Source organism: Fringilla coelebs, assembly GCF_963513975.1.
Source record: "Fringilla coelebs genome assembly, chromosome: 5".
Lineage (NCBI taxonomy): Eukaryota > Metazoa > Chordata > Aves > Passeriformes > Fringillidae > Fringilla > Fringilla coelebs.
The window spans coordinates 56,427,411-56,441,763 of NC_140033.1; the positions used below are offsets into that span (position 1 = coordinate 56,427,411).

General features: G+C 39.3%; 1 protein-coding gene across 1 annotated transcript in view; it reads left to right on the top strand.

The window, feature by feature from the left end:
• The window catches only part of SCUBE1 (signal peptide, CUB domain and EGF like domain containing 1), a gene marked incomplete at its 3' end in the record, with an annotated part of 186,544 nt that overhangs the window by 42,817 nt on the left and 129,374 nt on the right, over window positions 1-14,353 (top strand). The window contains exon 4 of the mRNA XM_084206342.1: window positions 8,337-8,471. Within this exon, the coding sequence (XP_084062468.1) occupies window positions 8,337-8,471 (135 nt within the window). The remainder of the gene's footprint in view (window positions 1-8,336; window positions 8,472-14,353) is intronic.

Below are 14,353 nucleotides of genomic sequence, written 5' to 3' on the forward strand. Positions count from 1 at the left end.
ATTTATTTGGGATTTTTTTTGTTTGTGTTGGCTGTACACTACCAAGCCAGCTCCAAACTTACTAAATTCTTGCCTTCTCTACATAAATATGATGTTCCTGAAGTCAGGTTTTTTGACTGCTGTTGCTTTTCATTGGTAATTCCCAGCTCAGGGCAATGTTGGTCTCTCTTTATAAGAGGTGAATGTGGCCGATGTGTCCATCTGTTGAGTTGCTTAGCACTAACACAGCTTACTGCAGCTTACATGTTCTAATGGATGGCTGCTGCTTAGCTGGTGCACAGGTGTCCAACTGTTTTCTTAAACCCAGGTAGTCAAACAAACCCCAACCAACCAGTCCAGCTTTGTACTGTGTGATATAGAATAGTTGGGTTGAGTAGTAAGCTGGTGTTGCCATTTCATATTAAAAAAAAAATTACTATTTGCTGTAAGATCCTAAACATGTTCCAGGTATTTCTGTCCAGAGAAATCAGAGAACATATTTGTTCTAAATACTGGAGTTTGTGTTGATCATGTGTAGGAGAGTGGAAATGCTGAACTCATTTTCCAGGTGGCAAAAATGCCCATTTGCCCAAACATTTTGTGCCAAAGGAAGCGTTCATTCTCTGAAACTATTCAGAAACTGAGGGTATGTTTATAAAACGGCTTTCACCAATGGAGATACTTTCAGGAAAATGTAATTGTTTTGATATGACCTACAGGAAGGATTTCAGCATTTTCTGTTCCCCAAAAGTTTAATGAGTATATATGTGTCTGACTAAGCCAATTCACCTGAATAAGCAAATCTTTTTCTACTCTTGCTATAGTTCTCATTACACTGTATTGAAAATTGTGCTTGAGACTCTCCCATTTCTTCCACTTTTCATGGACATCAAGTACTGTCCATATAGAGCATGGGAATGACTTCGGAGCCTACTGGATGCTGCAGTGTTGAGGTTAAAATCACTCATCTGACTCTAGAGAGGCCCCTAACTGTGTTAATGACAGATAACAACAAAAATGTTTAATCTAGCCATTTTCTAGGCTTTCATTACTGGAGCGAAGGAAGGAAGTGGTTCATGTGCTATAGACCTGGAAAATCTTACCAACTTGAGATGGAGATACTGTATCACTTTTCATGTCAAGTTTCATGGTTTGTTTAACCCAAAAGAAAAAAATCTTTTTTCATTATTGAAGCAATAATAACAATACAACAAGAACAACAACAAGCAGTTTTGAGTTAACCCAAACTGGATTTTTCTAATCTTGATAGTGTCTATAAGTAAATGTAAAAGGAAGCAGGTAGAAGCAGTAATTATCCTGGAAGAAGGATAGTTCAGTTCAGCCTGCAGCAGTTAATGATGCTGAGGAAAAAGACAAAGGGGCATTATGATAATAGACTAAATAATTTACAACTTATCTCAAATTTTTCCTTCAATTGATCTGGACTGCTGCTTGTTTGTATCTGTAATTAGCTTCCCTCCACTAGTTTATGGAGGAATGTTAATCCAGCATTTGCCACTTGGAGTGCCTACATATAACTAGATGTCAGTGGGAACTGCAAAGTTATACTAATGGAGCTGTGCATGTCTGTGCCTCACAGAAGAGCTTCATGCCTAGCTGGAGGCTGCTGGCATTCCCTGGACAGTGGCACAGATGAAAAGAAGGGTGATTAAATTCACGCACAATTGTCTTAAAGCCTGAATCAAAAGAGTGGATAACATGAACAAATAATTGAGCAGGAACTTTGTTGAGTTTAGGCACTGTTGTCAGGAGGCCACCTGTGAAAGCATAGAAGCTACAGCTGTCACATTCAGGGACTTGGATGTTTATTTTGGAAATGCTAAAAGCTATGGAAAGGGTTTTGGTGTCTTGAGAGGACAGAGAGAGTGGTGGCCAGTTGGTTAAGAAAGGACAAACGACAACGAGAGAGTTGAACTTAATGCAATATCCACACAATATCCATGGGGCTGTTACCTTCAGCTCAGCAAGTGGGCAGCAATCACATGCAGCAGAGTTAAACTGGGAGTTACATGTGTGTTTCCTACAGAGCAAAGAAGTCTCTTGCAGCTGCATTTACACCGTGTTTGCTTACTGTGAAATTTAAGACATTCCACTGTGTGTCAGAAAATAACTGCAAAAAAGATTTGAAGCATCTTTTTCAAGTTTTGCAGGCAAACAAGAAGCCCAGTCAGTGGGTGCCGAGTGGGAGTGGATAAGTGATTGTAACCCATTAAAAGGCTGAATTCTCCAGGACAGATCACAGCCATCACTTTAAGTGTTCTATCCTTGTACATACGAAAAGAGGGATCTAGGGATCAATTAATTAATCAATTAATTAATCAGTTATTTTAGAATGATTGTAGTATTCATCACCCAAGAGCATTCTTGTGATTCTTTCTTTATGTTTCCCATAAATGTGCTTTATTTCTTGGGGAAGGGTAGTTTTTCACACTTTTTGTTGGCTTGGGGGGTGTTTTTTATGTCTAGTTCAGTAAACATTGACTATGGATAGGATCCCTCTTCTGCAAGTGCATCTTTTCTCAACAAGGGCTCCAGTGAGTATTTTTGCAACTGTGGGAGTGAATGAAGCATTGAATTCACTCCCACAGGGAGTGCTGCTGGTGTGCTTTCTCCTTTTCTTCACCAGATTTTTCAGTTTCTGAAAGGAGGGGACAAAAAGCAGAATCTAGCCTCATGTGCAATAACAGAGAATTTAGGCCCAGCTTTTAGATTTTTGATGAAGTCTGATTTCAGATCTGCTGGAGATACAAATGCTGTGTACATAGGTAACAATGTCTCTTGCCTCTGATATTTCTCCCTGCATGCTCATGTGAAGTCAGTTTAAGGAAGATGGTTTGGCAGCTATTCCAATTAGCAGTGATTCTTGTTTCTGTGGCCCCCTCAGCTGCTGCAAGGGATCACCCTCCCTACCTTCACAGCGTGTCACTGCTTGTAGGAGCATTCCAGCAGGAGCACCTGCCTGCAGCCTCTGATCTGATACCACTCCTACATGCCAGATTTGCTCTTTGGGCTTACATGGGTATCTTGAGATCCCATCTTCCAAGACACCCACTCCAATAGAGCATCACGGTACTTGGAGGATTAGAGAAGTGAGAAGAGTAGGTTCCAAATGCTGCTGTCATTAAAGGCTAACTCACAGAAATGAGCAGATTTTGGTTTAAACATGATATTTGGAAGTCATTTGAATTGTTTCTGTGATTATCTTATTTGTGTATTGCTGTGCTTCAGGGTTCAGAATAGATGAGAGAGACAGTACAAGGCTAAGGGGGATTTGTAAGATGAAGAAAAATGCAGAAAAAGCAAGTAGTGAATGAATATTTACTCTTTCTCACAATAATGGAATCCAGGAGCATTCATCCAGACTATGAAGCAGCATTTTAGAAATAAACAAAAGTATGTCATTTTTATAAAACTTATAATAAAATAAATCTCATAATTGAATTGCAGAAGTAATTGCCCCATCATGTTGGGCTCATTGGAGATTAGAGAAATCCACACAGGAAAAATCCAGCAGGACAATAGTCTAGGAAGTGATTTAGGAGAGCTGATAGGTGTGTGATGCTGAAACCTGGGAGAACGTCTGCAATGGTTTTGTCCCATCTTTACAGTCTTCTCCTGAGTATCAGGTACAAGGACTGTGTCAGAGATGCTGGGCTAGATGGGATTTTTGTATAATTATGACTGTAGTAAATCCAATGCTGTGATTTTTAAAAATTTTAATTGGACTTTCAGCCAGCTTTCTGACTAGAAATATTCAGAATATAATGATTTTAAAATTCCAGAATCAGGTGCTTACATTTTCCAAGCCTGTGGTTGCTAATCTTTTCCCTTAGAAATGCAAAATATCCCAAGTGGTGTTTTGTTGCAAACATTTGAGAAAAGTCTGCAGTATTGCTAATCAGTTCTTCACCTCTCTGTCATGATATTCTGCACTGGCAAAATAGGCATCTTCCAAAAGTTTCTGAGAGTAGCTTAGAGGAAAAAAAATAGCAGGATCAGCTCCCTAAATCACGAGTCAAAATCCCGTTTTTAGAAGTCTTGGTGCGACAGCAAGTACATTTTACTATGGTTCGCAAGTGCTTTGGTGATTTTGAAGACTCAGATTTCTGAGGGTCTTAAGTGTTCATGAAAATGCTGACATAAAAGAGAAATGTCAGTAGGAAGGAAGAGAAGATCAGGGGAGGAAGAAAACACTGGACATACTGTTCCTGGCATTGACTCTGTGCAGTGTTTCCACTTTTGTGTCTTCCTGCTTGTGGTTTTGGTTTCAGGTACCCTCAGACCTTTCTCCCTCCACGGTATCCAAACAGGACACTTTGCTGGAAGAGCTTCTTTAGGCCAAACACTGCAGGAAGCTCTGTGCCAGATCAGGGTGAAACACCAGTGAAGTTAATTTGAAAAATTCATCAGATAAATTAAATGAGAAACTGAAAACATTTGTTTATTTAATACATAAAACATTCATCTTTATCAACTGTAATATTTCCTACCCTTTGATACTGTTCCACACTACCACTCTCCAGAGAATCTCATCTTACTAAGGTACAGAACATGAGTTTGATTATATGAAGGCAGTGGGCCAAAAAGCTAGAGGTCTTATGCAAATTGAAATCTGCATTAATTTGCATAATGCTTCTGATATAGAGATATAGATATAGCTATATATGTATGCATTTATGCAGCCATTATCTCTCTGTCTCTGTTGAAGATCCTCCTTTCCCAGCCTTCCCCTGAGCTGGCTCTTGCCCTGGTCCTGGTTGTCCTTGATGAGGACTGGCCACGTTGAAGTCCAGGGGCTCCTCTCCCTGCAAACATAGGTTTTCGACTGGTCTAAATTCTGCAGCAGCAATTCTTGCTTTTGTGCTGGTTGTCATCTGAGCTGTTTATTTGTGCTAGTAAGGAGCAGCTAAGAGCTGTGGAAACGGAGCTATTTCTAGGTGCTTCCAGCAGCAGTTGTCTTTGGCAAACAGAATCACAGGACAGTTCTTTGTGATGAGCATTACAGAGAATGGCTTAAGGATGTGTATTCACTCTCTACTAGTTCTTCATCCTCTTTTTGAGGGTAAGGGTTGGAGCAGCCATGTGGAATAACCATCTGAGCTCAGCTCAGGTGAGAATAATTTAACATTCTTTAGTGGGTTTGGATTGTAAAGACTTGGTGAAATCTTCCTGCATCTGTGGGGTTTTGAGACTCAGCTCTCCTGTAAGCACTGGATAATGTACTTTAGGAACCAGCACACTGTCAGGTGGGGAGACCAAGCTGCAACTTTGTCATATAAGGAGGCTGGGAATTGGATTTGACTTTTCATGCACCAGTTTAAAGGAATGGAGGCTTGCTCCTTCTACCTTGAGGCTGCCATCCTCAGAGGGACCATCTGGTCCTGAATGATCAGTGGTACCTGATTTTGTGTAAAAGTTTATGAAAGAAGACCTGTCTATTGCTCTAAAAGAAGGGAAAAATTCTGTTTCTTTAAGAACAGAGCAATAAAACAAGTAAGCTTTGTATTTGTGCTCAATAAATTTAAAAGTTTTAAATATGGGTTTAGTTGGGGCTTAGAGTAGGTGTTTGAGTCACTTTTATGCCATAAGTGACTTTTTTCAAATCTCTAGGTCCTGGGGTGCAGGTATAAACTGTCACACAGAATTGGAACCAATTAAAGCTCCTGAGAATCTACTCTCAGTTTTTTCAAAACTGTCAACGGCCATGTTTGATATGTAGAGAGCCAGCAAAACTGGAGCTAAAAAAAACTTTGTTGAAAATCTGACTGCTTATTTTGGTGTTTATGTGGAACTTAATCTCTAGAAAATCTGGTCCAAAATTCAGTCTCATCCATGTTGCACTACCAATGTTTCCACTTTCAGGTGGATAAATTGAGCTACACTGAATAAGAATGGTGCAATGAAAAAAAGAAATAGGCCCTTGGGCAGGTATTTCATTTGTGAGATTTGAAAAAATTCAGAGATATTAAGGAATTACTCTGCCAGATCTACCAAAGCTTGAGCTTGGAGTCAATGGAGTTCTCTTGCATAATTTCAGAAGATTATTTTATGCTGTTCTCTCAACTGGATTATTAATAAACTGATAGGTTGATCATAAAGTGACTTTATTGGAAAGAAAGTTTACCAAGTGAAGAATTCAGTAAATATTTTCCAGGCATCCATGTCCAATAGATTGCTTGGTGTGGTGAATAGTAAGCAATACTGCCTTTTAAGACTGCAGTAATGCAAAGTGCTCAAAAAAGCCTAACCCAGTCTCAGGACTGAGACCTGAGAACATGTAAATCCTGCACCATCAAGCCAAGCTCCACTGCAAGGCATATGTAGAGTGTAGAGTAGTCCTAGATCCCAGCTGTTTGCTTTCTTCAAGTCCTTCATAAATGCATACTAAAATAATTTTGAGAGTAGCAATTGAACACAGTTGGAAGAAATTCCTCATAGAAAAGCTTTTTAAAGAGTTTTGATTGTAATAATTTTATTCTAGCATATGGATTTGGGGCTTGGTGGTAAATTGATCTCTTTATGGAAATGGGTAATGATTAGCATTTGCTATCAAGAGCAGAAAAAAAAAAACATTTACAAATCATTGCATTCATTTCAGAGTATTCATGAGAGTTGAAAGGCAACTGTTTGAGTTTGTGATACCATAAACAGATTTCTGGGAAGACCACATACTTTGTAGCATAATTTGGGGTTTGTGCATGTACCAACTAAGACTTTCTTTCAGTAAGTGCTCAGCTGATTTTCCAAAAAGGAGAATCTAGATTCCAGGCTGCTGTTCTGAAGGAGCAAGGAGTTGGCACTGATAGGACAGCAAGGCCTGCTGACTGACAGAGGAAGGATCTAACCAAGATATCTTAGTTATTTTCCTTCTTGTGCAGTGGTAGGCAAGGAAAGTCTTCACTTTCCCTTTTCCTACACACTCCCAAAATCTCTCATTGGGTCGTGAAAATGTTCACATCTGGAAAAGAGTAAGAACTGAGGGCAGGAGGGATTTTGATACAGAAAATTTGAGTCAATAGCACTTAAAGTTTCCTGGTAAATAAAAAAAGGAAGACTGTCTACACACTTACATTGTAGTTCAAGACAGAATGAGACTGCCTGGTTTCCCTGGGTGCTGCTGTAAATAACCCCAGAGCTTTTTTTCTCTGTGAGAAAGAGCTACAACTGTTGTCACACGAAGGCAGCACAAACAGCAATAGCTGAGCAAGCTGCTGGAGCTCATGGCCAGCCCTGCATTCAGAGCTGCCTGGAGCTGGCCTTGCTTGCAACAGTACCAGCAAGAGCAGCTCGGGTTTACCTTACTGTGTTGTGGCCACTCCTGGAGGAATTAATTTCTGCAGGAGCTATGCCAGCTTTTCTGAGGTTTGGAGTGTTGTGGGTCATTTAGCTTTGTTGTGTTTTTTTCGCCCCTTCCAAAAATAAAATGAAAGCAAAACACACACCAACTCCATTGCCAACATGTTGGCACATACTGTAAAATAACTTAACTGTCTGAAGAGTCTTCATAAAAAACAAAAGCATGGAATTTTCAGGTGGCAAGAAAAAAGCAAAAAATAGAAATTATTCATTTGCATGAGCAAAACAGGAGAATTCCAAAGTTGAATGTGGGTCAGATACCTACTAGTGGCAATGCTGATACCTAAGTGTCTGTTAAACACTACAGCCTAAAAACAGTTATGCCAAAGAGAAATAATGGAGGATAGGCCCTCAAAACAGCCAGTAGCTAATGCTGCCTTTGTGGTTTTATATATTTGCCTATTTAAATGACAACACAGACGTGGAACATTTAGATTTAAGAAGCCTTCTTTTCACTAAACAACATTAAACAAACTGACAAAGTAGGGGGTTATGACTCCAGTAATTGAAACATGCTGTTCTGTTGAAGACCAGAACTCTATAAAGACTCTTTTCACCCAGTAATGCCCTTTGTGTTTGCCTGCTATCCCTGCTAGAAATTACTGTAGACCTGAAGTATGTTTTTCCAAGTGGAGTGGGAATGACAAGAGTGCAACAGCACGCTTGGCAGATGGGGTCACAGCCTTTTTAGGTTGTTCATGTTCATTGTGCACGGGAAATCAATTTGCAGCTCAGAATACATGAAGACATAGGGGGATTCCTCTCCCTACTGTTTGGGGTTTTGTTTTGGTTTTTTTTCACATTAAATTCAACCCTAGAATACAGGAAAAATAATTAGAGGGATTAATTTGGATTAACTGATTCGGGTAATCTTCATTAGCTTAATTTACAGCATGCCATTTTGTGTGTTCCTCACTCTTCTAGATTTGTATTCTGAATCTGTGCATTACCTTCAATATCTTTTTCCTTTTGTCTTTTAGATGTTGATGAGTGTCTGGATAACAATGGAGGGTGCCAGCAGATTTGTGTAAATACTATGGGCAGCTATGAATGTCAGTGCAAAGACGGCTTTTTTCTGAGTGATAACCAGCACACCTGCATTCATCGCTCCATTGGTAAGTTCTCAGTGGGTAAAATGTGCCCTTCAGAATAACGATGTTCAATCAGAAAAGCTGAAACAGTTTGGGGTTTGTTGGGTTTTTTGTTTTTAATTCCACAGTTCCCAAAATAATTTTACTAGTTGGTTGGATTTGATTGATTCCTCTGCTAGCCAAACTTGTAGCAGAGCCATAAATAAGACAAAGACACAGGCTTTGGTTTGACACACAAGTTATACTTGGTTCACACAGCAGTCTCTTTGTGTAGGCAGAGACAGATTTTCAAATAGTAACTTTCTGGTTCTGAGTTTCCAGAACTTAAAAACCTGTTTGTTGGATAATGGTGCACCTGTGTTTCACCTTAGAAAGCATGGTATCTTAAATCCAAATGAGCAGCTTGTTACTTCTGTAAGTTACACAGCTTGTGTGGGGGGGGGGGGGTTGCCAGCTGTGTAGTTCATATTTCATTGCAGACTGATCGTGGCTGATACCATATTGACACAGGATTTTTCTTTGGTTCAGTACCCTGTCCTCAGGTGGATTAAAAACCAGTTTCTCTGTTGCCTATGCACTAGCAATAGAAACAAGGAATCCCTGAAGAACTGTGATCCTTGTCTGCTGCTGTTTTGGACTAGAATAAGCAGCTTTCCCTTTTCTATAGGTGTCACACATGGAAGACAAGTTTGAGTGGAAAGGGAGAAGAGAAAACAGCATAGTCATAAATCTTTGCAATTAAGTAGACTCTCTCAGTGTGCATTCAGGCTTCTGTGACCCTGGCAGCAGTGGGAAGATATGCTTGCAAACTCATTTACCAATAAGCAATACAGAATGACAAAGTAGCAAAATGAGACTGGTGGTCAACAGTGCTGTAAATTTCAACAGGCCACACAAATCCTTCTGAGCTATTTTAAGTGACTAATACTAACCAGAAAATCATACTTGAACACAGGGTATGAGTTTAGTCATTCTGTTGATAAGAAAGCAAAACATTGTCATTTTGCTACAACGCAGCATCTCAGAAATGTAGATGTGTTTCTGGCACTGTGCGTCTGCTTAAACAGAATTGTAATGACAAGTAGTGATTTTGACTTTCAGAATCATGAAACTATGGAATATATATAACTGTGGATTATATTTAACTATGGACAGGTCCACTTTTTAGTATGATTATTAAATTTTAAGTATTTTGATTATGGCAAGAATATGCAATTAAGCAACATGAACCAGTGCATGTTTGAGGTTGTTATCTAATAGGTTTTTTAGTCATTCTTTAAACCTAAATTGTCCGGATTTCTGTCCACCATAAAGTAACCCTGACACAGAGATATCCAACAGAGCAAGGAATAGTAGCTGGAGGCTTAATGAAAAGCACTTGCAGAGTACTGAGCGACAATCATTATTTCAATTTGCACATTATAAAAATTCCCAGCTGTAATAAAAAAAGAATCTAGTTATCTGAGATGGAAACTAATGAAATAAATGAGAAATGAGACTCTAAAGGCAAAAGTTTATTCTAAGGAATAGTTTCATGGCAGGAGAATGGTGTGCTTTCATGGCACTGAGTATTACTAATTTGTCAGAAAGACTAGGGGAGGGGATTTGAACACTGACTCCTGTGGGCATATAATAAATATGCATGGAAAAGATATTTGTGTTAACTTGTTTACAAAGAAAATGTCATATAAGAGGTGGATGTTTAATTTGAAGCAATATCTTTAAATTGTTTTAGATATGCAAAAAACCAAGCAAACTACCAAATAGAAAAGTGGGAATTGCAGTGTGTTTTATGAACAAATGGTTTGCAGCTTTTCAAAAGTAAAGGGTCAATTTACAATAACAGCAAACATTACACAGCAGTGTCATGATCCCCTAACAGAAACACATCAGGTGGGTATGCTGGAGGAAGGAACTGAGATTAAATGATCTCTCACACTTGCCAGAGGTGCCTGAACTCCAAACAGTAAACATGCATGGTGAGAAAGCAAATGGCTTTTTTAATATCTGTCTTTACTCGCTTTTGTAGCTCTCACTTGTAAGCGCTGCTACAGAAACTGTTGGAATACAAAAATACCCATCAGCATATTTATCCAGAATGGTGCCAGGGCTATATTGTGGCTGTACCTCTGTTGGTAAACAGGGCTGGAGTGGACAACGGCGCCCCATGCAGCCAGCACTGCAATCCAAACATGAAGGCACTGACTTGCCAAAGCCCTTTAGTGAGTTTGTTGACTTTGGGCATAATAAGAGCCATTCATTGCAGAGTGGGTGCATTTCTGTCTCTGTGCATGTGCAGTCACAGAATGTTGGTGTCCTTAACATTACCTAAAGTGTCTCCAAGGACTCAGCTACTCTCAAAACATGAGCCACTGTGCTTGTCCCAGTGTTTTTGGGGTGTTTTGTGTCACCGTACTCCAGAAGTGTTATTATCTCTTGTAGACCAAAAGGATTGATGATCCACTGAGAAATAATAATTTTATACTTGTGGGAGACCAGGCTGACATTAAAGTCGGAGCAAACCCTGGTGTCCCAGCATTTGCATTGTTTCACTGTCTTCATTACAGGCCTACTGATTTCTTATGCTTAGTCCCAGTACCTTTTGGGAGGATGCTATGCCCAGTACAACTTAGCTCATTCGTTTTTGCATAAAACCTAATTTTGCTTCGCTGAGTCAGATTTCAGTGCTAGTTTACTCACAATAATGATGGCAAGAACAGGGAGAGAGATATGTAGGGAGAATAGATTGTAGAAGTTATGGAGAATTTAACAGATGTTTATCTTTGCATATCTTAATTGCATGAGTGGGTATGAACACTGGGAATCATACCAGAGACAAGATTGTGTGTGTTTCCCTATGACTTAAAGAGAAACCTGAATAAAACAGCTGTTACTGTATCATCTCCAGCTCCAGAGGGAGCATGTGTTTAATAAATGTGGAGATCACTATCGTACACTAGCTGTGACTGAGTCAGGTTAGTGGGTTACAGCACATTTTAACTGAATTTAATGATAAACCAAAAGCCTAATTCAGCAAAGCCTCTGGGCAGATCCTTAAATTCCCAATTTAGTAAAGCTGGTGAAAAATCTAAATTTGCTTAAAAAGTATTAAAATAGACTTGTGCCTGTAGGTAGACAGACAAAATAGACAGAGTGCCTGTATCTCCACTGAAGCTCAGAGTGAACACAATGAAGGGTTGGGTACATCCCATTTGTGTTACAACTTACATAAGGCGTTGTAGTCAGGAGCCCTGGCTTCAGACTGCCTCACCTACCCAAATTCCCAGCTGAGTCCCACCCCCAGGGGCAAGTCTCCTAAAGCACAAAGGGTTTTTGCCTACAAGCAAACATACTTCAGGAGCTCTGTGGCTGGGAATACTTCAGTCCCTTGATTCCATCCCCTGGATGTCTACGTCTAGCATAGTTTATTAATAACTATGCCTTATGTCTGCTCATCATTCACTGTCAATGGTTTTATGTAGGAAGCACCAAGTAGGCTGAAAAGGCAGGTGAATTATGAGTGGCAATTACATGTGGAGTTGAGAAGAGGTGGAGAAGTACTAGGCTACAGAAGGCTGAAATCATGGTGGTCTCATCAAGTGGAGAAAAAGCTTTTTACACAGTTGTCACTGTCACTTTTAAGTCTGTTAAAACACTGCTTAGCAAGGAAATGCTTTTTCACCTCCCCTTACCCCATTAGCCTTAGCAGAGTTAGGGAACTTGACATAAAGTCAAGCTACCACAACTTAGCAAGATTCTCAAAACCAGCTTGTCTCTTTCTGTACTAAAACTATAGATTTATACCCATAGGAAAAGAAAATGTACTAAGCCATGTTGTCTTGCACTTGCTAAGCAAGCCTGTGGAATGCTTTATCGTGCTTTTGCTGATACACAGGAACTTGATCGTGTTTTAAACCCTTGTTAATTTTGCAGTAGTAGCATAGGAGTCCATTGGTCATCAAACTACTAAGCTTCTTCTTCTGAGGATTACAAAGCCATCTTTGTTCAATTTTTTTCCTTCCTATTTTCCATGATTTATTTTTATACTTCATGTTTTTTCTTAGTTCAGTGCAATTTTGTAGTGGTAGAATAATGTCTTAGGACTCCCTGGGAGGAAATGCTGCACTCAGTCACTGAAGGAGGTGTTACAGTTGGAATTTTGGGATCCCTTATTCCCATCTCTGGTGTTGATCCCTTGTGGGACTCTGGGCAAGAAGGTTACTGTGACCCAGAATTTCTGCAAAGCACTTTAGAGGACAGTGGTGTTTTTTCTACAGAAAGTACAGTAATCTCTTCATATTTAAATTCATGTGGAAGGGTGACTTAATAATTAAGTCTTGCCAGCACAGTTCTAGACTTTATGAAGTACGAGTTTCCCATCCCAGCTATGAAAGCTCTTCCATGATGATGTAACCACTTAAATTACTCCACCTGAACCTGCTTCACTATGGCTACCCCAAGTGCAGGCATCCCATTCACAGAACAATCCTATTTGTCTTTTTTCAGTTGGAATCCTAATATGATTGTAAAGGAATGTATGTAAAGAAAATTTTATAAAGGAAGTCAGTTCATAGGTAAAATAATCAGAAAGCATTTCAGGCAGCAGCAGTTTTATCTAGACAAACTTAGTGTGATCTTGGAAGCCTTTTCCTAAAACTGCATACGTTATTACCTAAATGTAATTGAAACTTGTCTCTTTACATGTTCCCATGATACATTTAGAATAAAACATTCAATTTAATATCTTTCACGGAATATAGGAGATATAGATATAGAAATGCTATTTGAAATCTCACTGTGCCCTATTAGAAATGTGTAACTTCTAAAAACTCTGTATAACCCACAAAAATTGCTGTACTTTCATTTCGAGGATTCTTTGCTTCAGCAGCCTGTGTGAAGGGTACCTTGCATTTTCTTTCTCTATTCCTCTGGAATAGAAAGAGTTCTTAGTTTGTCTGGAAGGAAGATGCAACAGGTGAAAATACGTGGTATGAGTAAAAAGTAATTTCTGTTAGAGCTGATCTCCCTCCTTTTGTATACAAATGACTTATTATGATTAGGAATAGTAAAATTAAACTGGTGTAAAACCAGTTTAAGTGTAACCTGACTTAGGTTCAACTGTAATGAGAAGCAGTAATCATCATAGAATCACAAAATCAGTTTTAGGTGAATGTTTAGGGCTAGATGTGATAGTAAGTAGTCTCACAGGATCCTAGAACAGCCCAGGTTGGAAAGGACCTCCAGCCTTCTGTGGAAAAGGGAGTCTGGATGAAAATAGTGCCCTGTCTGGTCACATCCTGAAAACCACCATCAGCAGTGATGGTGACTCCACTACGTCCCTGGGGAGGTTGTTTCCCTGAATGGTCATTCTCATTGTAAAAATTATATTTCTTCAGTCATAAGATTGATAAAACCTTGGTCAGTGCAACTTGCAACCATTGCTCTTTATCTTTTCTCCCTGTGGCTCCTTGCAAAAAGAGAGCCTCCATCCTCTTTGTAGCTGCCCTCTAAGCACTAAGCACTATTCAAATAAAACTAAGTCTGTCCAAATAGAACTGCAAAAGCAGAGTTCTAGGTATCAAAATTCTCAGTACTACTTTGTTGATTTTTTAATTCCCCCTTAGCTTTTCACTTTAGGACCTTCAGTAAATGTCAGCTTAAATGCTTAGGATGTCATAGAATTGGAGACAAAGGCATGTTACTTTTGGCTTACAAAAGTTTTAAATGCATCTGAAACCTGAGGCTGCAATCTTCCATTTATATGTAATAAAATTAAGGTGTAAATATTATAGTATTGTCAAAGACTGTGTCTGGACTGCAGGAGAGATCCCATCCATGAGAGCAGCTGCAGTTCTACTGCTCAGAGCAGTCCAGACAGAAACCAGGATGTGAAAAAATGTTATGTG